Source organism: Rhinopithecus roxellana, chromosome 19 (assembly GCF_007565055.1).
Source record: "Rhinopithecus roxellana isolate Shanxi Qingling chromosome 19, ASM756505v1, whole genome shotgun sequence".
Classification (NCBI taxonomy): Eukaryota; Metazoa; Chordata; class Mammalia; order Primates; family Cercopithecidae; genus Rhinopithecus; species Rhinopithecus roxellana.
In genome coordinates, this window is record NC_044567.1 from 38,677,525 (window position 1) to 38,698,603 (window position 21,079).

At 53.3% G+C, this 21,079-nt stretch overlaps 1 protein-coding gene across 2 annotated transcripts; it reads right to left on the reverse strand.

The window, feature by feature from the left end:
- Window positions 1-2,114: 2,114 nt before the first annotated feature.
- Window positions 2,115-15,479, reverse strand: FN3KRP (fructosamine 3 kinase related protein). Of its 2 annotated transcripts, XM_010354374.2 has the most exons (7): window positions 15,256-15,479; window positions 10,455-10,606; window positions 9,291-9,382; window positions 7,457-7,539; window positions 3,639-3,761; window positions 3,059-3,393; window positions 2,115-2,655 (listed from the first exon to the last, which is right to left on the reverse strand). In XM_010354374.2, the coding sequence occupies exons 1-7, from the start codon at window positions 15,394-15,396 to the stop codon at window positions 2,580-2,582; spliced, it is 1,002 nt and encodes a 333-aa protein (XP_010352676.1). In that variant the 5' UTR covers window positions 15,397-15,479; the 3' UTR covers window positions 2,115-2,579. The 2 variants fall into 2 exon arrangements, with proteins under 2 accessions (XP_010352676.1, XP_010352677.1); XM_010354375.2 differs by having other exon boundaries at window positions 2,216-3,393; window positions 15,256-15,440.
- Between the last annotated feature and the right edge of the window lie 5,600 nt (window positions 15,480-21,079).

Genomic DNA, 21,079 nt, shown 5'->3' on the forward strand with positions numbered 1-21,079 from the left:
AGCCGGCGTCACCCAGGCCTGGAGTGTGGGCTCGATGAAGGAAGTCCGAACAATATCCTAACCTCAGCCCTCTCCCTGCCTCCTGGAATTCCCCCTCCACTGTAGCCCTCCACTGACCAACAACCCAGGAAAGCTGCCTCACACTATTCAAATGCAGCAGCATCTGGAACCAAAAGCCGTTCACCTTCTCAGGGCTATGGGGTTCTAGACACTGATGGTTCACATGAAATACAGAACAGGAAATGGAGACTCTTCTTTTCCGATTCTGTTTATTTATTTATTTTAGAGATGAGGTCTCACTATTTGCCCAGGCTGGTCTCAAGCTCCTGAGCTCAAGCGATCCTCCTGCTTCGGCCTCCTCCCATAGTGCGGGGATTACAGGTGTGAGCTGCACATCCAGCCTTCTCTTCCGATTCCCTAAAGCTGAACGGATCCACATTCCATCCCGTTTCCCAGCCCAATGGCCATTCTGCTCCTGCGTGACTAACCACAGAAGGAAGGAGCCCGGGCTGTGCTTCCCAGACGGTTTCAGTTGTGGACTCTGTGGAAGGCCTCAGGCCTGGCAGCCGCCAAAACCAAAACCCTCCTGGAAACCCACTGCATCGCTCGGTAGGACCTACCCGGTCGGGGGGAGTTGAGTGGCACAGGTGCCCTCAGGATGGATCTACCCGGTGGGGAGTTGAGGGGCACAGGTGCCATCGGGACGGACCCACCCGGTGGGGAGCCGAGCGGCACCTGCCGTGGGGATGGTGCCACTTTTGGATGTCACTTTTCTTGGGAACAGTTATCTTTTTCCCAGGGTCAAAGTAAACAACCTGCAGTCCTGGCAAATGGTAGTCTAGGACCTGTCAGGTTGGAAACTGACAACCAGACTCATGGTCCTTCCTCACTCCACAGAAAAACCAGCATTCTAAAGGAGCTCGGTTCTGTTCTGCGTTCTGCTGAGGGGCCCTGACTTACAACAGAAACAAGCAAACAAGAGAAGTAATCAATCCATCCCCTTCAGCCCAGTTCATGGCACCCTGGGTGACCCTCAGACCGGGTGTTTGCCAAGCTCACCAAGTGGCTTCTTCCCCGAAGGCAATTCTACAGCTACTTGCATTCTCCCTTTAACGTCTTCCACAGGTGAATAAGAATAGCAGCTACGCTGCACCTCTGCCAAATATCGCAGACAGTTCTTAGGCTAGTCCTGCTCTTTGAAGCTCTGAGCTATCCTTTTAGCCTAACAAAAAGACAAGGTTAAAGAGTTTTTTAAAGAAACAATAGTTGGGCCAGGGATGGTGGCTCAGGCCTGTAATCCCAGCACTTTGGGAGGCTGAGGCGGGCAGATTCTTTGAGGCCAGGAGTTCAAGATCAGCCTGGCCAAGATGGCAAAATCCCGTCTCTACTAAAAATACAAAAATTAGCCAGGTGTGGTGACACACACCTGTAGTCCCAGCTACATTGGGAAGCTGAGGCAGGAGAATCCCTTGAACCCAGGAGGCAGAGGCTGCAGTGAACTGAGATCGTACCACTATACTCCAGCCTGGATGACAGAGCGAGACGCTATCTCAAAAAAAAAGAAACAGTTGGGAGGCTGACGCGGGTTGATTGCCTGAACTCAGGAGTTCGAGACCAGCCTGGGCAACATGGCGAAACCCAGTCTCTACTAAAAATACAAAAATTAACCAGCGTGGCTACTGCAGCTACTCGGGAGGCTGAGACATGAGAACTGCTTGAGCCCAGAAGGTGGAGGGCAGAGGTTGCAGTGAGGTGAGATCGCACCATCGCACTACTCCAGCTTGGAAAGAGTGAGACTCTGACAGGTAGGGCAGGGCAGGGCAGTTGGGTCAGGTATGGTGGCTTAGGCCTGTAATCCCAGCACTTGGGAGGATTGCTCAAGCTCAGGAGTTCGAGACCAGCCTGGACAACATGGTAAAACCTCGTCTCTACTAAAAATACAAAAATTAGCTGGGTGTGGTGGTGCACGCCTGTAGTTCCAGCTACTTGAGAGGCTGAGATGGGAGGATTGCTAGAACCTCGGAGTTGGAGGCTGCAGTGAGCTATGATCATGCCACTGCACTGCAGCCTAGGCAGCAGAACAAGACCCCGTCTGTAAAAACAACAACAAAATCACTAGTTGTGCCTGTTTATTGTCAGAAAATATTATTACAAAAGTTTTTCAGCAAACAACTAAATATTGAATTACAATAAATGAGGGAAATATACAATCTTGTACATTACTGAAACCACTGCAAGTTTATTCAAATTTTTGTGCAAAGGATTTATTAGCATCAATGCCATTCATGAAATATTTCTCATTACTACAATACTGCAGGAAGGAAAAATATTAGTTCAGCACGTATTTTAATGTTGCAAAAAAATGACAACTCAGCAAGCTTTAGAAAACGGCACAGACGGGGTCATAACAGAAGCAATGAAGACTCCTGGATTTACCCGAGGACACCTACGGCCAGCAGCTTGGTCTCTCCCAGAATCAGTTTCCAGACTTGCTCAGCCTGTGGCAGAGCCTGGGGACCATGCAGGCAGGAAGAAGCGGGAATATGCTTGATTTTGGAATTGGTCATTTTAAGATGCTTTTAGTAAGATGGTTTCACGTCTACGCCCAAGTCTTGCCAACCAAGAAGCATCCGCGTGAACAGCTCGGAGACACTCCTGCACAGGAGAGCAGCGGGGAGCGGCGGAAAGGTGCCCTATGAGCAGCAGTGCCCAGGAGCACTGGCCACCTCCCTGCGCACCAGATACCCTCTCCCGCCCCACAGGAGATCACTTAGTTTCTCCACCTTGCAGCGGCAGTGGGGCTCAGAGTCACCCACACTCCACACATCCCTCTGTTCACACCCTGCCTCCAGCGTGGCTCCCTCTACCTACAAACCCCCACAAAGTGGTCAACGCTGGGATGACGAAACCTTTCAGATATTATATACTTTGCAAGGCTTTGAAATAAGCTACTGCGTTGGTCTAAAGCTACTCCGGCCATGTGAAGAAACAAGAATGTGCCCTGAAGAGAACTGTGGAGAAACCTCTGAGGCCTCCTTCCAGAGCAAGGCCCACTCACTTGACCAGATTCCTCATGATGTTCAGGGAGGATCCTCTGTACCCCGATCCAAAATGATTCCAGTGGTTCAGGTAGTGAAAGAGCTGATACAACTGAAGGCGCTTCTCGAATCCTGGGGCCTTGGGGATTTTGCCGTGGTAGGCGGAGTAAAAGGAGCTGCTAAAGCCCCCAAACATGCCAGCTATTGCCAGCTCATATTCCGAGTGGCCGTAGAAAGAAGCTGGGTCAAAAATGACCGGCCCAGAGGAATCCTCTGCTACGTTTCCGCCCCAGAGATCCCCGTGGAGTAAGGCTGGGATGATCTGCAGGTCACGGAACAGGTCAGGGATCTTTAACTGCAGGGAGGAAAATGGAGCCTCAGCAAATTGATCAAAGCATGCACGAGGGGTGCCCATGTTTCCCTAAGCACCGCTCCAGGTGCCCGCCCCCAGCCCAGGCAGCAGCGGATAGGACACCGCCAGGCACCCGCTTCCCATCCAGAACCAGACTCAGAGGTGGCCTCACCTGCCCTGGCACCTCCCCGACCTCAGGCAAGAGGGGCGTGTGGCAGGTGCTGGGCGTGCAGTGAGGCCCCGCTCACCTGCAGAGCAGACCAAAGCTGGAGGGCCTCCCTGTCCCCAGACTCCTTCTCCACCATGTCCATCTGGGGCTGAATGCGCTGCCGGGCATAGAACACAACCCAGTCCTCCTGCCAGTCATTCACCTGCACAGTAACAGCAAAAGCAAAAGTAGAGCTCACTGGAAAATGCCAGAAGTGAGGAAGAGCTCAGCCACCCACAAGGATCTGAAAGTGGAGAGGGCTGCAGGGGCGGCACATGGAAGGGGTGGCAGTCACAGGAGGCTGAGGGGGGAACCACATCCCGGGGGGAACCGGCGTCTCATGGACATGCTGAGACCTCAGATCCTATCCCAGGAGCAGTGGGAAGCATGGAGATGCTTCAGGATCCACTCTGTAGCCTTCCAAGAATGAAGGCTTCTAGAACATTTTCTTTCTTTCTCTTTCTTTCTCTCTTTCTTTCTCTCTCTCTCTCTCTCTCTCTCTCTCTCTCTCTCTCTCTCTCTCTCTCTCGTTTCGCTCTCATCACCCAGGCTGGAATGCAGGGGCGCGATCTCAGCTCACTGCAACCTCCGCCTCCTGGGTTCCAGCGATTCTCCTGCCTCAGCCTCCCAAGTAGCTGGGATTACAGGCGCCTGCCACCACACCTGGCTAATTTTTTTTTTTATTTTTAGTAGAGACAGGGTTTCGCCATGTTGGTCAGGCTGGTCTCAAACTCCTGACCTCAGGTGATCCACCCGCCTCGGCCTCCCAAAGTGCTGGGATTAAGGGCGTGGGCCGCCGCACCTGGCCCTGTTCCCGCTTTCTTTACATTGTTTTGTAGCAGTTGACAACAGTTCATCAGATGATGCACCAGAACTTCACCCAGCGGTCCTCTGGATTTTCCTTATCACAGTACCAAGAATGGCGCAGCAAATACCCTTGTGTCTGTGCCATTTTGCATACATGTCAATATACCTGTAGAATAAACCCTGAAGGATAATTACTGGGTCAGAGCATAAGTCCATTTAAAATTTTGAACCATTTAAAATTTTGAAAACGGGGCCAGGTGTGGTGGCTCATGCCTGTAATCCCAGCACTTTGGGAGGCCAAGGCGGGCAGATCGCTTGAGGTCAGGAGTTGGAGACCAGCCTGGCCAACATGGTTAAACCTCGTCTGTACTAAAAATACAAAAACTAGCCGGATGTGGTGGCAGGCACCTGTAATCCCAGCTACACAGGAAGCTGAGGCAGGAGAACTGATTGAACCCGGAAGCTGGAGGTTGCAGCGAGCCAAGATCGAACCACCGCACTCTAGCCTAGGTGACGGAGAGATTCCATTTCCAAAAATAAATTAATAAAATGTTTTTAAAAATTTGAAAGGGGGACGGGAGTGGTGGCCAATATCTGTAATCCCAGCACTTTGCGTGGCTGAGGTGGGAGGATCACTTGAGGTCAGGAGTTTGAGACCAGCCTGGGCAACATAGTGAGACCCCTGTCTCTACAAAAAAATTAAAAATTAGCCAAGTGTGGTGGTGCATGCCTGTAGTCCCAGCTATATGGGAGGCTGGAGCAGAGGATGGCTTAAGCCCAGAAAGTTTGAGGCTGCAGTGAGCTATGATCGTACCACTGCACTCCAGCCTGGGCAACAGAGTGAGACTCTATCTTTTAAAATTAAAATTAAAACTAAATTTATCAAGCCTGTAATCCCAGCACTTTGGGAGGCCAAGACGGGTGGATCATGAGGTCAGGAGATCGAGACCATCCTGGCTAACATGGTGAAACGCCGTCTCTACTAAAAAATACAAAAAAAAAACTAGCTGGGCGAGGTGGCAGGCGCCTGTAGTCCCAGCTACTTCGGAGGCTAAGGCAGGAGAATGGCGTAAACCCGGGAGGCGGAGCTTGCAGTGAGCTGAGATCCGGCCACTGCACTCCAGCCCGGGCAACAGAGCGAGACTCCGTCTCAAAAAAAAAAAAAAAACTAAATTTAAAATTTTTTTGATAGGCGTTGCCAAGTTCCTCTCCATAAAGATCATTGCCCCAAGTCACACTCACATCACAGGGTGCCACGGTGCCTGCTCCCTCGTGCTCTGCCTGGCACATGTGCAGCACACTTTTTGGTCTTTACAGGTTCAATATGTAACAAAAGATATCTTACTGTACTACTTTTTACTTTTTTACTTTTTATTTTTTTCTTTTTCTTTTTTGAGATGAAGTTTCACTCCTGTCACCCAGGCTGGAGTGCAGTGGTGTGATTTCAGCTCACTGTAATCCCCATCTCCCGGGTTCAAGCAATTCTCCTGCCTCAGCCTCCTGAGTAGCTGGGATTACAGGCGTGAGCCACCACGCTCGGCTAATTTTTTTGTATTTTTAGGAGAGACGGGGTTTTGCCATGTTGGTCAAGCTGGTCTCAAACTCCTGACTTCAGGTGATCTGCCCGCCTTAGCCTCCCAAAGTGCTGGGATTACAGGCATAAGCCACCGTGCCAGGCCCAGAACATTTTCTTTCTTTCTTCATTCTTGTGAGACAAGGTCTTGCTCCATTACCCACGCTGGAGTGCAGTGGCACGATCTCGGCTCACTGCAGCCTGAACTTCCAGGCTTAAGTAAAATCCTCCCACCTCAGCCTTCCAAGTGGCTGGAACTACAGGCACGCACCACCACACCTGGCTAATTTTTTTGTATTTTTACTAGAGAGGGGGTTTCGCCATGTTGACCAGGCTGGTCTGGAACTCCTGGGCTCAAGCAATCCTCTCACCTCAGCCTTCCAAAGTGCTGGAATTACAGGCAAGAGCCACCAGGGCTTTTTTATTTAAAAAAAAAAAAAAAAAAAAAAAAAAATTTTTTTTTTCTGCTAAAGCAACTGGCTAACATTTCCTCTTAATTTCCACTCACACTGGAGTACCAAGGCCAGAGCTGGCTGACCTGCCCTGAACCCGTGGGTCACTTCTGACATCTGTCCAGACAGCCCCTCCCCATACAGTGATGATGGGAAAAGTCACATGGAGCCCGGTTGAGAAGGACCCTGAGAGAGGACATCCAGGACACAGGTGCTTACCACCCAGGAGGGAAGGGAGACAGACACACAAGACTGGAGCAGCACAGGATGCCAACATCATGCATCACGCAGTCATGCGCACACACGTGTGCACACACATACACGTACACACATGCACACGTGTGCACATATGCACATGCATGCGTGCACACATGCACATGCACATATACACGTATGCGCACACACACGTGCACACACATAGTGTGAGTACAGCCACGAGAGAAAGGGGCGGAGCTGGTTAAAACCCCCAGAGCAGGCAGGACCAGAGAGCACCACTCCCCGCCCCTAAGCAGGTTTCTGGACAACCTTCCACATTTCAAAGTCTTTCTACTGCCCCCGTGCCCACCAGGAAACCCCGGAAGTTTTCTAGGTTCATCTGTACCCTCCTCCCGAGGACAGGATGGGAGCCCTGTCCACTCCACACGTGCTGGGCATCGGGCAGCACTCCCCGGGCTGAAATGTGGAGGGAAGCAACCATCAAATCGTACAACCAAAAGTTCACAAACCCTTGTCATTGCACCCTCTTTGAGAGTTTGGTATAACCTCAAACAAAACATTTGTGAAATTCCCTCCTTTTTACCCACCTGGAAATCCAGCTCCTAACTTGCTGCTCCTCCTCCGTTTCTTCGTGCTTACCTGGCCTATTAGGTGGGTCAATCTCACGTCAACCTCTCAAACATCAGCAAAGAAAAAATGGTGCAAATACTTTGACTAAAGCTCACAAAAAAAGGAAGGGGGTGTCCCCCCGATCCTCGTGTCTGAACTGCTGACCTGATTGTGAAACAGAGGCAAATGCTGTGCACTCACCTGGGGGAGGTATCCACAGCACGTCACCACGTCAAACCCAAACCGGTCCACAAAGGGCCGTTCCTCCTGCCCACCTCCTCTCCCTTGCAAGCAAAAGAAAAAAAGAAAGAAAATTAGTTCTAAGGGATCCCAGCGCCCACTCTCTAAACTGAGTCACCTTCAGACACGACCTCAGTGAGCTCCTACCAGCTTATGCCCCTGCCAGAGACAAACAGGGCCTGGATCTCCACCAGCTCACCGAACACCCCCAACAGAGCCTGCTCCAGCAGACGTCAGCATCAAAGACACTAGCTGCTCCCAAGCAGCGGCACCAGAGGACACGCACAGGACAGGGAGCCTGTCTCGCATCCCAACAGGACACGCAGGGGTGTGGGGGAGGACCACACTGTGTCAGGAGAAAAAAGAGGAGGATGTTCTTAAAGAGGAAAAAGATACTTTGGGAGGCCGAGGTGGGCGGATCACCAGAGGTCAGCAGTTTGAGACTGGCCTGCCCAACACTGTGAAACCCCGTCTCTACTGAACATAGAAAAATTAGCCAGGCGTGGTGGCAGGCGCCTATAATCCCAGCCACTAGGGAGGCTAAGGCAGGAGAATCGCTTGAACCCAGGAGGCGGAGGTTGCGGTGAGCTGAGGTCACGCTAATGCACTCCAGTCTGGGGAACAACAGCAAAATTCCGTTTCAAAAAAAACAAATAAATAAAAAATAAAGAGGAAAAAGAATCTGCCCCCAATCCATCAGAAAGGATGGCTCTCAGTGGCAAACCTGGTGCCATGTATGTCAAATAAACTACTGTGCTTTGAAATAATCTCATGAGCCGGGCGCGGTGGCTCACGCCTGTAATCCCAGCACTGTGGGAGGCCAAGGCGGGCGGATCACCTGAGGTCAGGAGTTTGAGACCAGCCTGGCCAACATGGTGAAATCCCATCTCTACTAAAAACACAAAAATTAGCTGGACATGGTGACAGGCGCCTGTAATCCCAGCTACTCGAGAGGCTGAGGGAGGAAAATCGCTTGAACCCAGGAGGCAGAGGTTGCGGTGAGCCGAGATTGTGCCACTGCACTCCAGCCTAGGGACAAGAGCGAAACTCCATTTCAAAAAAAAAAAAAGAAAAAGAAAAGAAATAAGCTCGCTCCTCTGCAGTCTCCCTAACTCAAGAAAAATCCCAATGGACTATGCTCTGTAAGACTGAAAATGACAGGACAGGCGACCTGGGGGCCTCTCAGTGGATCCTCGCCACACAGGCAGCCTGGGGGGACCCGTCATGGACCCTCACAGAACAGACTGTCTAACAGCATGTCTCGTACAGCAGACTCTTGGTGATCTGTTCCGATCGTCAGCTAATCTGCCCACATTTACCACGTGGGCTGCGCACAGATTCCAAATGTCAGCAGATTAAAATACCGGAAAATTCCCTCAATCCTGACAGTGCGTTACGCTCTAGAAAGGTCAGACACGATGGCTGTAATTCTGAGCCTCAAGTACGACTGTTTTACAGTAACAGACCCTGTGGTCCAAGCTCTGGCTTTTTATAGAAAGCCAGAGAGCCTCTGCTTACACTCTTCCCGGGAACGAGAAGTAAAAGCAACTGTAACACTAGGCGCATCTCGCGTCCAGCAAATGTTTTGTCTTTCAAATGCATTTAGGACACAACAGACGCATCACATTCACCGTGTTCAGTGCACTGTGAGATGCGGCTCAAGGCAGACGTTCCCTTGCTCTGGCATCAGCCCACGTCCGACCCTCCCACGGCTGCTGCACGGCCCCACCTGAGCCCACACTGGCTGAACGTCCTCGTCTAGGCAGGAGCACCCACGGCCCGCGCAGTGCCATACCCACTGTGCCCGCCTCTTTCAGGAGTGTCTCTCCACGCTTCTTGTTCTCAAGGTGTAAATCGGCCAGCTGGGCTCCAAGCTTTGCAGCATGACTGTCAAATCAAAAGGCAGCAACTAAACAGACGATACACAGAAAAAGGCAACACACCCACGGCTCAGTCTCAGGACACACAGAGAGGGTCTGTTTTTTTTTTTTCGAGATGGAGTCTCACTCTGTCGCCCAGGCTGGAGCACAGTGGCATGATCTCGGCTCACCGCAAGCTCCACCTCCCGGGTTCAAGCGATTCTCCTGCCTCAGCCTCCTGAGTAGCTGGGATTACAGGCGCCTGCCACCATGCCTAGCTAATTTTTTGTATTTTTAGTAGAGGCGGGGTTTCACTGTGTTGGCCAGGCTGGTCTCAAACTCTGACCTCAAGGCATCCGCCCACCTTGGCCTCCCAACATGCTGGAATTACAGGCGTGAGCCACCGCGTCCAGCTAGTAGGTTGGACATTTTGAGGACCGAAAGTCTGTTCTGGTGAAGCAAGAGGGGATAAAGGTGTTGATTAATTGACGATCTTTCCCAGCCTCGTCCGAGTTTGCAGTGGGTTTTTTTTTTCCTCTCTTTTTTGAGACTGAGTCTCACTCTATTGCCCAGGCTGGAGTGCAGTGGTGCGATGTCAGCTCACTGCAACCTCTGCCTCCTGGGTTCAAGTGACTCTCCTGCCTCAGCCTCCTGAATAGCTGGAATTAGAGGCGCCTGCCACCATGCCCAGCTAATTTTTTGTACTTTTGGTAGAGATGGGGTTTCACCATGTTGGCCAGGCTGGTCTCAAACTCCTGACCTCAAGTGATTGACCCGCCTCAGCCTCCTGAAGTGTTGGGATTCCAGGCGTGAGCCACCATGCCTGGCCCACAGCAAGGCCTTTGGTCAGTATCTCACTCTGGGAGATTCCCCTTGCTTCTGCCCCTGGTTGCAGAGAGTGCCTGCCGTTCATTCTGCAGAACTCATGATATGTGGAATCACGGGCTCTATGCATCACACTCCTTAAAGTGATGCCCCCCCAGTACAAGCTTCAGTCATCAGAGAAACCACTCGGTGGAAAAGAAAGCCAGCTGGGGGCTGGTGTGAAGGCGCACCTGCTCAGATAACAAAGCCAGCCTGGGGCTGGTGTGGAGACGCACCTGCTCAGATGCCTCATGTCCACGTGCTCCATCACCAGCACGCTCCCACCGCCGGGGGCATCCAGAACCTTGATGGGCTTGGGCACTTTCACTGTGTTTGTTTTCAGGATGGCAGTTAAACTTGCCATCTCACCTTCAAACATTCTTCTGGCCTGTCAGAAAAATACCAGAGGAAGTGGAAATGGAGGGAGGCAAGGTTACTTCCGGGAAGGTTCTGTAGATAGGTTTTCATCTGGCATTACAACTTCAAACCAAGACTATCCTGACAGGATTCCATATACATGGACAGTGTTTTCAAAGGCACTTGCCAACAGGGTAGGCTACAGGTTCAGATGCTGTACTGGAAGAAGAGGACTTCAGCTTTCTAGTGTTGGACTATATTTGTGTGCTATGGTTGAATCGGGAGGTTCTCTGGGGAGAGGAAAGTCGAAGGCACTAAGATCTGGTAACAGCGGGACTGTGAATGTGGGTTACCTGTCAGTGTCCTCAGACAACACCTCAACTGCAGTCCTGTTCCACCTACAGGACACAGACTCCCCCGGCCTCTCAGCTGCAGGCGGCACCCTGACTGCCTATGCCAGTGACCTGGGGTCACTTTTCACCTGCATAGACCACCAAGTTCTATGCCACCTCCTACCTAGCACTGAAAACCACCTCATCTTGAGATGCCATTTCCATCCGAATCCCCAGGACCACAGCGACTCCTCCCTTCGGTCCCCCTGCTCACCACACAGCAGTGATCCCTGCAGAAGAGGTCAGGGCCAGTGGCTTTTCCTTTCCTCCTGCTACACACACCACTGCCCTGCCCACTCTCCCATCCTCACCTGGGGTTCCGCCCTTACACACACAGACACATACACACACACAACATATACACAGACACACAACACACACATATAGACACACATACACATACGACATAGACACACCGTATACACACAACACACAGACACACACACACAAACATACACAGCAGCGATCCCTGCAGAAGAGGTCAGAGCCAGCAGCTTTTCCTTTCCTCCTGCTACACACACCACTGCCCTGCCCTTACACATCTCTGATCCTTACCTGGGGCTCCACCCTTACACACACAGACACATACACACACACAACATATACACAGATACACAACACACACATATAGATACACATATGACATAGACACACCGTATACACACAACACACAGACACAACATATACACAGACACACACACACAACATACACAGCAGTGATCCCTGCAGAAGAGGTCAGAGCCAGCAGCTTTTCCTTTCCTCCTGCTACACACACCACTGCCCTGCCCTTACACATCTCTGATCCTTACCTGGGGCTCCACCCTTACACACACAGACACATACACACACACAACATATACACAGATACACAACACACACATATAGACACACATACACATATGACATAGACACACCGTATACACACAACACACAGACACAACATATACACAGACACACACACAACATACACAGCAGTGATCCCTGCAGAAGAGGTCAGAGCCAGCAGCTTTTCCTTTCCTCCTGCTACACACACCACTGCCCTGCCCTTACACATCTCTGATCCTTACCTGGGGCTCCACCCTTACACACACAGACACATACACACACACAACATATACACAGATACACAACACACACATATAGACACACATACACATATGACATAGACACACCATACACACACAACATACAGACACAACATACACATAGACACACACACACAACATACACAGCAGCGATCCCTGCAGAAGAGGTCAGAGCCAGCAGCTTTTCCTTTTCTCCTGCGACACACATCACTGCCCTGACCACTCTCCTATCCTCACCTGGGGCTCCACTCTTACACACACACACAATACACACACACAACACACAGACACACACACTCTTCTCATGCTCCTGACTTCCAGCTGTCTCAGCCTTCTTTCAGTTCTTCAGAGTCCCCACCTCCTCAGCCTCAGTGCCCCACCACAGCTGCCATGTCACCGCTGCTTGGAACACTCTTTTTTTTTTGAGACGGAGTCTCGTTCTGTCGCGCAGCAGGCTGGAGTGCAACGGCGCAATCTCGGCTCACTACAACCTCCACCTCCCGCGTTCAAGTGATTCTCCCGCCTCAGCCTCCGGAGTAGCTGGGATTATAGGTGTGCGCCACCATGCCAGGCTAATTTTTGTATTTTTGTTGTGGTGGTTTTGTTTTTTTGTTTGTTTTTTGAGACGGAGTTTCACTCTTGTTGTCCAGGCTGGAGTACAATGGCACAATCTCGGCTCACTGCAACCTCCGCCTCCCAGGTTCAAACAATTCTCCTGCCTTCGCCTTCCCAAGTAGCTGGGATTACAGGGGTGCGCCACCACACCCAGCTAATTTTGTATTTTTAGTAGACATGGGGTTTCTCCACATTGGTCAGGCTGGTCTCGAACTCTCGACCTCAGGTGACCCACCCACCTCAGGCCTCCCAAAGTGCTGGGATTACAGGTGTGAGCTACTGTGCCCGGCCTAAATTTGTATTCTTAGTAGAGACGGGGTTTCACCATGTTGGCCAGACTGTTCTTGAACTCCCAACCTCAGGTGATCCGCCCTCCTCGGCCTCCCAAAGTTCTGGGATTACAGGTGTGAGCCACCGTGCCCGGCCCTTTTTTGTTTTGTTTTGAGACAGAGTCTCACTCTGTCACCCAGGCTGGAATGCAATGGCACAATCTCAGCTCACTGCAATCTCTACCTCCCGGGTTAAAGCAATTCTCATACCTCAGCCTCATAAGTAGCTGGGATTACAGGCGTGCGCCATCACACCCAGCTAATTTTCATATTTTTAGTAGAGATAGGGTTTCACCATGTTGGCCAGGCTGGTCTTGAACTCCTGACCTCAGGTGATCTGCCCACCTCAGCCTCCCAAAGTGCTGGAATTACAGGCCACTGTGAGCCACTGTGCCTGAGCTCCTCTTGATTATTCTTATCTGTCCCTCGCATCCTTGTGTAACTGGTTTTCTCCCATCCTCCTCCCTTAAGTTAATCTTTTGTACTACTACACCCCAGCTGATGCTTAATTGTACCTTGGGTCTACTCTAGAGCATCAGTGTTCTTGGCTTTAGTTAGAAACTTAGGGCTACATCCACGTGGATATTTCTGTGGGAGACCCTTGGCCTCTAACTGGTTCACAGACCCTCCTTCCCCTCTCTCTGCATTTTTAGTATTACCCCTTATTTTCTCCTCAACTAGTACTCTAGTAAAAGCATAGCTAGGATTCAGGATTCAGTTTTCCCTTTATTTTATAAAGACAATGCTTTGAAAATTCTGCTTTCACAGTGCTTATCTTCTTTCTCAGTAACCTTATCTCTCTTAAGGAGTGATAGTAATATTTATAAAGTGTTTACAATGGACTGTGGGTTGGGTGAGGTGGCTCCACACCTGTAATCCCAGCACTTTGGAAGGCCGAGGCAGACGGGTTGCTTGAGGTCAAGAATTTGGGATCAGCCTGGGCAACACAGTGAGACTCTGTGTCTACAAAAAATTTAAAAATTAGCCAGGCCTGGGCTGGGCGCAGTGGCTCACGCCTGTGATCCCAGAACTTTGGGAGGCCCAGGCGGGTGGATCACCTGAGGTCAGGAGTTCAAGACCAGCCTGGTCAACATGGTGAAACCCCGTCTCTACTAAAAATACAAAAATTAGCTAGGTGCACACCTGTAGTCCCAGATACAGATACTTGGGAGGCTGAGGCAGGAAAATCACTTGAACTAGGGAGATGGAGGTTGAGAGACTGCACCATTGCACTCCAGCCTGGGCGACAGGGCAAGACTCCGTCTCAAAAAAAAAAGCCACGTACAGGATGACCCGTAGTTGATCTCTCCAGAACAAAGGTTTGAAGGGAAGTCTTGAGAGAACATCCGTGTTCCAGAATAAGATGATCTCACATCATGGAAGGTGGGATTCAATCCTGGGAATTAAATGTAAATAACCAGGAGAATGATTCTGTTTTTTTTTTTTTTTTTGAGACGGAGTCTCGCTCTGTTGCCCAGGCTGGAGTGCAGTGGTGCAATCTCGGCTCGCTGTAACATCTGCCTCCTGGGTTCAAGCGATTCTCCTGTCTCAGCCTCCCAAGTAGCTGGGATTACAGGTGCCCACCACCACGCCCGGCTAATTTTTGTATTTTTAGTACAGACGGGGTTTTACCATGTTGACCAGGCTGGTCTCGAACTCCTGACCTCGTGATCCACCCACCTCGGTCTCCCAAAGTGCTGGGATTTCAGGCGTGAGTCACGGCGCCAGGCCAGAGAATGATTCTGACAGAAGGCCAGAGCATGCCAGGGCGTGGTAAGGTGCAGCAGCTGGCCTGGGGGCAGCCCCTTCGCCCCGTTTCACAATGCACTGACCGAGGCTCACGGGGGACGGGCACCTCCAGAGCCACTTGAGCTGAGGACTTAACCAGCTTCACCGGCTAGAACGACCCCACTTAACCAGCACCGCAGGGCACGAACCCCGGGAGCAAGATTGCAGCAGCCAGACCCGCCCCATTGCCCGCAGCGCCCCCGAAAGTTCACGGAGAACAGGAGGCGTGGGGCGGCCGCTGTTCCTGCTCCGGACAGTTCCCCGCAGGTGCAAACTCGTCCGGACGCTTCCGCCGTCCCCGTTCACCGTTCACCTCTCGCCCCGCGCAAATGGTTCTCCCCAAGGGGCGGCGGCGGCGGCAGTCCTGCGAGAGCCAGCCCCGGCCTCGGGGGGAAAAGCCCAGGCCGCGCCCCGCGCCGAGGCCCGCGACCCTCTCCGGACGGAGACCGGTCCCCCGACCCGCGGCCTGACCTCTGCCTTGGGGTTCACTTTCACGAACACTCGTCCTCGGTCCGTGTCGTAGCTCCGGCCCTGGCTGATGCACCCGCCCCCCGAGTGGCCCGTGGCCTTGACGGAGCCGCAGCCCAGCTCGCGCTTCAGCAGCTCCTCCATGTTCCCGCCGCGGCCGCGGACCCGCCCTGGGCCTGGCAGAGACGCGGGAGACGGCGGCCGAGCAGGCAGACGTGAGTGCGCGCGGGGATTGGGCGGGGGCGGGCGGGGGCGGGACCCGGCCGCAGAAATGAGCGCTAGGATTGGGTGAAAAGCGAGCAGGGGCGGGGCCTGGCCGCAGAGACGAGCACAGGGATTGGGTGGCGGGAAGGGGCGGGGCGTGGCCGCAGAGTTGAGCGCTGGGATTGAGGGGCGGGAAGGGGAGGGGCCGGGAGGCAGGTAGGCGCGGGGGATTGGGTGGGGGTGAGATGACGCCAGGGGGCGGGGCCTGGCCGACCCCGGAGTCCGCTCAGCTTGTCCCGCCGCCCGGACCCCGACGGTTTGGGTTCAACCCTCCTGCACAAAACAAGTGGAAATGCTGATGGAAATAGTTAAAATATATTTTCCGAAGAGCTGACCCAATAGCAAGGGACGTCAGCCCAAGGTCTGGGTACCAGGAGCCGAGAATGTTAAGACTGCTTTTCCCCGGGCGTTTGCTGAACCCGAGGATCAGGGAGTGGCGGGCGCGCTCGGGGTGCACGTGCAATGGAAGCACCTCCGGGCATTTGCTGAACCCGAGGATCAGGGAGTGGCGGGCGCGCTCGGGGTGCACGTGCAATGGAGGCACCTCCCCTAGACCTGGGGCCCCGAGGCTAACAGCTAACAGTAGCCCTGCTGTTGCGGCCAGTGTCAGGTGTCAGCTGGGCTGGCCAGGAATTCCCAGAAACCTGGCAAGGCAGGATTTGGGGCGGGTCGTGCGGAGGGCCATCGGCTTCCCCGCTTCTGAGGCCTTCCGACCTGGGCTGAGCCCGGCGACGAGAGTCCCGGGGTCTCCCGCTCACAGACTTCTCGGCCTCCGCCATTGCAAACGCCAGCTCCCCCCGTCCACCTCCTGTCCTGGAGCTATGTCTACATCCTACTGGTTCCGTCTCTTTGGAGAACCCTAATACAGCTCTCCACAGGAGGATGAACTAACTGCAAGGCGGCCTGAATAGGAACTCTGCCAGGAGACGAAGAGGTTTCAGCCTTCAGCAAAGGATAGTTCATAGAAACCGTTCCCATAGTCGGCCCTTGCATGGATTACAATCCTAATTAATATTACCTACGGTAAACAAAAAATTCAAGTACAGATTTTAGTCTAAAGCAAATAGGAAATCTCGCTTCCCCGCACATTGGGAGAAGCAAACACAAATCCTCTCCTGAGGCCGGGCGCGGTGGCTCACGCCTGTGATCCCAGCACTTTGGGAGGCCGAGGCGGGTGGATCACGAGGTCAGGAGATCGAGACCATCCTGGCTAACACGGTGAAACCCCGTCTCTATTAAAAATACAAAAAAAAAAAAAAAAAAATTAGCCAGATGTGGTGGCGGGCGCCTGTAGTCCCAGCTACTCAGGAGACTGAGACAGGAGAATGGCGTGAACTCAGGAGGCGGAGCTTGCAGTGAGCTGAGATCACACCACTGCACTCCAGGCTGGGTGACAGAGCGAGACTCAGTCTCAAAAAAAAAAAAAGTGACTTTTATCAAGCCAGTTTAATTCCTAACCAATTTTCTTTTTTGTCCATTCAAATGGTTTATAAATGACTTTTTCCATTTTCATTTTCAATTGAATGACATTATCTTCATCATATCAATTTAAGTTTTCGGTCATTTTTCCTGTCCACGTGGAATTACCAGCTGCGCAAAGACCATCATGAGGGTTCCCTCAAGGCCATCATTTCCGCGGAGTCCCATTTTCCTGACTCAAATGACAAGCTCTCAGCTCATCGCGAGCTTTCTACTCAAGATCGTTGAAAACTCTGTGTTGATTACTTAAAACCGGGATGTGCATCATGTATTAGATGGTGCGTTGATTAGTTCATCCTTGAGATGTTCTGTGTTGTTCTGCGGCTGAGGATGTGACCGTGGTGTTGCTGACCCCACACATCTGCACGTTTCTGGGCCTCGCACACGCACCCACACCCACACTGCAGGCCTTCGCTCCAGCGTCCTGCTTTGCTCTGGCCTGCTCTTGCTGTCTTTCTCAGACTTTCTGTCCTGGCAGCTTATTCCTCCTCTGCAAATGGGATTCTTTTCCCGGTGTCCTAAGGTCAACATCCCCAGTAATTCACTCCTCCTGAGGATGGTTCCAACTCGCTTCTCTGCCCACGCCTGTCTTGTACTTAGATACATGTGCACACATGGAGTCCCTGCCTGACTGTCCCCCTTGCGGCAAGCCCCGGGCTCACTCTGCATAGGCATGTGGCACCTACTGATGGCGGCGGTGGCCTGTCTGGGGCAGTCACTGTCATGATGCCAGCAGCAGTGGGGAGGTGGGGCCGGGGCTATGTGCTCCACAGAGCTAGTGGGAGCCAGGACAGGCGGAAGCCACCCCACCTTCCAAGCCAGCAGGGAGACAGCCTTGTGCTTCCCAGGTTCAGTGGCAGCTGCCCAGCCATGGCTCCAGATCCAGGCATTCCTGTGCTCTTGGGGGTGGGAGTGGGCAGGAACCCCATCCTCCTGGGTGCAGCTGCAGCCTCCCAGCCATGGCTGAGAAGGGGCTGAGGGCAGCCCCTTGGCACAATCAGCCTGGACGCCATAGATGACGGCAGGAGGCAGAGAGGCTCTTGGGTGGAAAGGGGCAGGTCCACAGTGAAGGCCCACTCTCAAGCCAGGGATGGCCTGAAGCCTGGGGGCTGGGCTGACAGACCAGAATGGGAACTTAGGGTGCTTTCTCCAAGCCCACCTATGGCTGCCCAGGAAACAGTCAGCATGTACTTCCTCCCCTCTGAAGCCCATGAAAACCCCGGACTCAGCCAGACTTGAAGAGATGACAGGATGACCTGCCTGCGGAGAGGAGCTACCCACTCCAGGGTCCTCCCTCTGCTGAGAGCTGAGCAGACATTGGGACTGCCAGCTGCAGAGAGGAACTACCCATTCCAGGGTCCCCTCTCTGCTGAGAGCTGAGCAGACATTGGGACTGCCAGATGCAGAAAGGAACTACCCGTTCCAGGGTCCCCTCTCTGCTGAGAGCTGAACACTAGCTAGGACGCCCTGCCTGCGGACAGGAGCTACCACTGCGGGTCTCCTCTGAGCTGTTCTGTTGCTCAATCTCCTCTTGGCCTTGCTCGCCCTCCACTTGTCCACATACCTCATTCTTCCTGGATGCAAGACAAGAATTCCTGACCCGCCAAATGGCAGAGCCAAAAGAGCTGTCACACACACAGGGCTGAAACACGTCCCTTGCTCACGATGTTGTGAGTGACAAGAAGGAGAGAAGAGAGAGGGAGAGAAGAGTTGTGGCCCTTCGGGAAGCCAGACCTGGGATCTCCCTGAGCCAGGGTAGTGACCCTCTCTCTGGGGCTGTGCGGTTCCTGGCGTCTCCAAGTTTCTGGGTACCGCCCCATTCCCCAGTGCCAGCCATAGAACCTGCTCTTGGTACGCCTGGTCCAGCTGCAGCCTCACAAGGTGCCCCCAGTGGCACCAGAAATGGCCTGCTCCACCATGGCCGGGGTGCCTGGCTGTGCAGTGGCCAGACCTCGTGGCTTCTCACTCACATACCCCTCGCCACTCCATGCCCAGCAGATGTGAGATTCACACCAGTGGTATGAGCTGAGCACAGGCTGCCAGGCCAAGTGCACAGAACAAGCCCAGTGGACCTGAGTAAAAACCTGGGCAAAGGTGCGACTGGCCACAGAGGTTTCCAGCTGGTGAAGTGACACCCCAAGGATCCCCTGACATTACCAAGAGCCTGGTGCACAGTGCACTCAGAAAGTGTCTGCCAGCCTGGCGCAGTGGCTTGTGCCTGTAATCCTAGCACTTTGGGAGGCCGAGGCGGGCAGATCACCTGAAGTCAGGAGTTGGAGACCATCCTGGCCAACATACTAAAAATACAAAAATCAGTTGGGTGTGGTGGTGTGGGCCTGTAATCCCAGCTACTCGGGAGGCTGAAGCAGGAGAATCACTTGAACCCAGGAGGCGGAGGTTGTAGTCAGCTGAGATCGCACCGCTGCACTCCAAACTGGGTGACAGAGTGAGAATCTGTCTCAAAAAAAAAAAAAAAAAAGATGGTGTCTACTGTGGCCAGGATGGCCCAGGGCGGTCGTGGAGCTTGTGGCACATTTTCATCTTGTGGCTCCCTGAGATGCCCAGGATATGCTAACGAGTAGGATGAGTTTGGCTACGTGGTAATGCGCACACGCGGGGTGTTGGTGGGTGACGGGCGCAGAAGTGAGGCTCCACCCAACAGCCGATGTCAACTGATATAACTGGGCAGCTCCTGTGCCGGCAGCTCTAAACACCTCACGTGTGCAAGGAGCCGTTCCCACTGGAGACACGGGGAAGCTGAGGCCCAGAGGGGGCACTGCTGCCCAGACAACTTGGCAACCTGGCTGGGAGGCAGTGGAGTCAGGATTCCACCTCAGCCAAATGTCTCACTCCCTCTGACCTCCAAGTATGCAAAATGAAGCTCACAACACTCCCCAGGTGGGATGTGGATTAAAGCCATGAACGGACAGAAACAAGTGTTCCCAAGAGGGGGTTGGCCCTAACTAGGGGGCGTAGGTGAGCCTGCCGGAGCCTTTCTGTCCTTCACGTGGCTCCTGTCAGCCTGTGTGGGGTCTGGCCGCCTCAGGGCTGCCCACAGCTGGTGCAGCCTCTGCAGGGGCCTGAGGCATCTTTTCCCACCAGCCTGCGGCATCACCTCCATCCTAAGTGAAGCTGCTGTGGTGCTAGGAAGAGCTGATGGGTCCCCCCTGTACCCTGGGGAATGGCTGTGCCTGCTCTGGCTTTGAAAGGTGGCCCCTTGGCTGGGCGCGGTGGCTCAAGCCTGTAATCCCAGCACTTTGGGAGGCCGAGACGGGCAGATCACGAGGTCAGGAGATTGAGACCATCCTGGCTAACACGGTGAAACCCCGTCTCTACTAAAAATACAAAAAAAAAAAAAAAAAACAAAAAAAACTAGCCGGGCGAGGTGGCGGGCGCCTGTAGTCCCAGCTACTTGGGAGGCTGAGGCAGGAGAATGGCGTAAACCCAGGAGGCAGAGCTTGTAGTAAGCTGAGATCCGGCCACTGCACTCCAGCCTGGGCCACAGAGCAAAACTCCGTCTCAAAAAAAAAAAAAAAAAAGAAAGGTGGCCCCTGTTGAAGGGTCCCCGTCCATCCACCTCCTTCCTGTCCTCCCCTCCTCCAGTGTCCTGCTCCTTCTGGCAGCCCCACCTCCCCCTCAGGCGCAGCTGCTGACCTCCCCAGGCAGGGGCCTGGGCTGAGACCAGGGAGCAATGCTCCCCCTGCCCTCCTTGAAGCCGGTCCTGCTTGACCCACTGAAAACCCAAGATTCTCCCCACAGCAGGCACTGGTGCTGGGGGAGGCTGCCCATGCGGGCCGCTGTGGGGGCCGTGACCCGCTTAGGAGCTGCCACGTGGCTCAGAACGGGTTGCCTTTGGCCACCACCAACGGCAGCACCCGCTCCAACTGAAGCCTGTATGTTTAGCCTGCATCCCTCTCCCTGACAACTGAGGGGGTTTCAAGCTCCCCAGAGCCTGAATGGGAACCCTGGCGGCTCTGAACTGTAGAGCCAGGTGGGAACGGGGGGCGGGAGGGTCTGCTCAAACTTTCCAGAACAGAAACGATAGAGCACCCATGTGAGCCCAAACCCGTCCCATCTTCTCTAC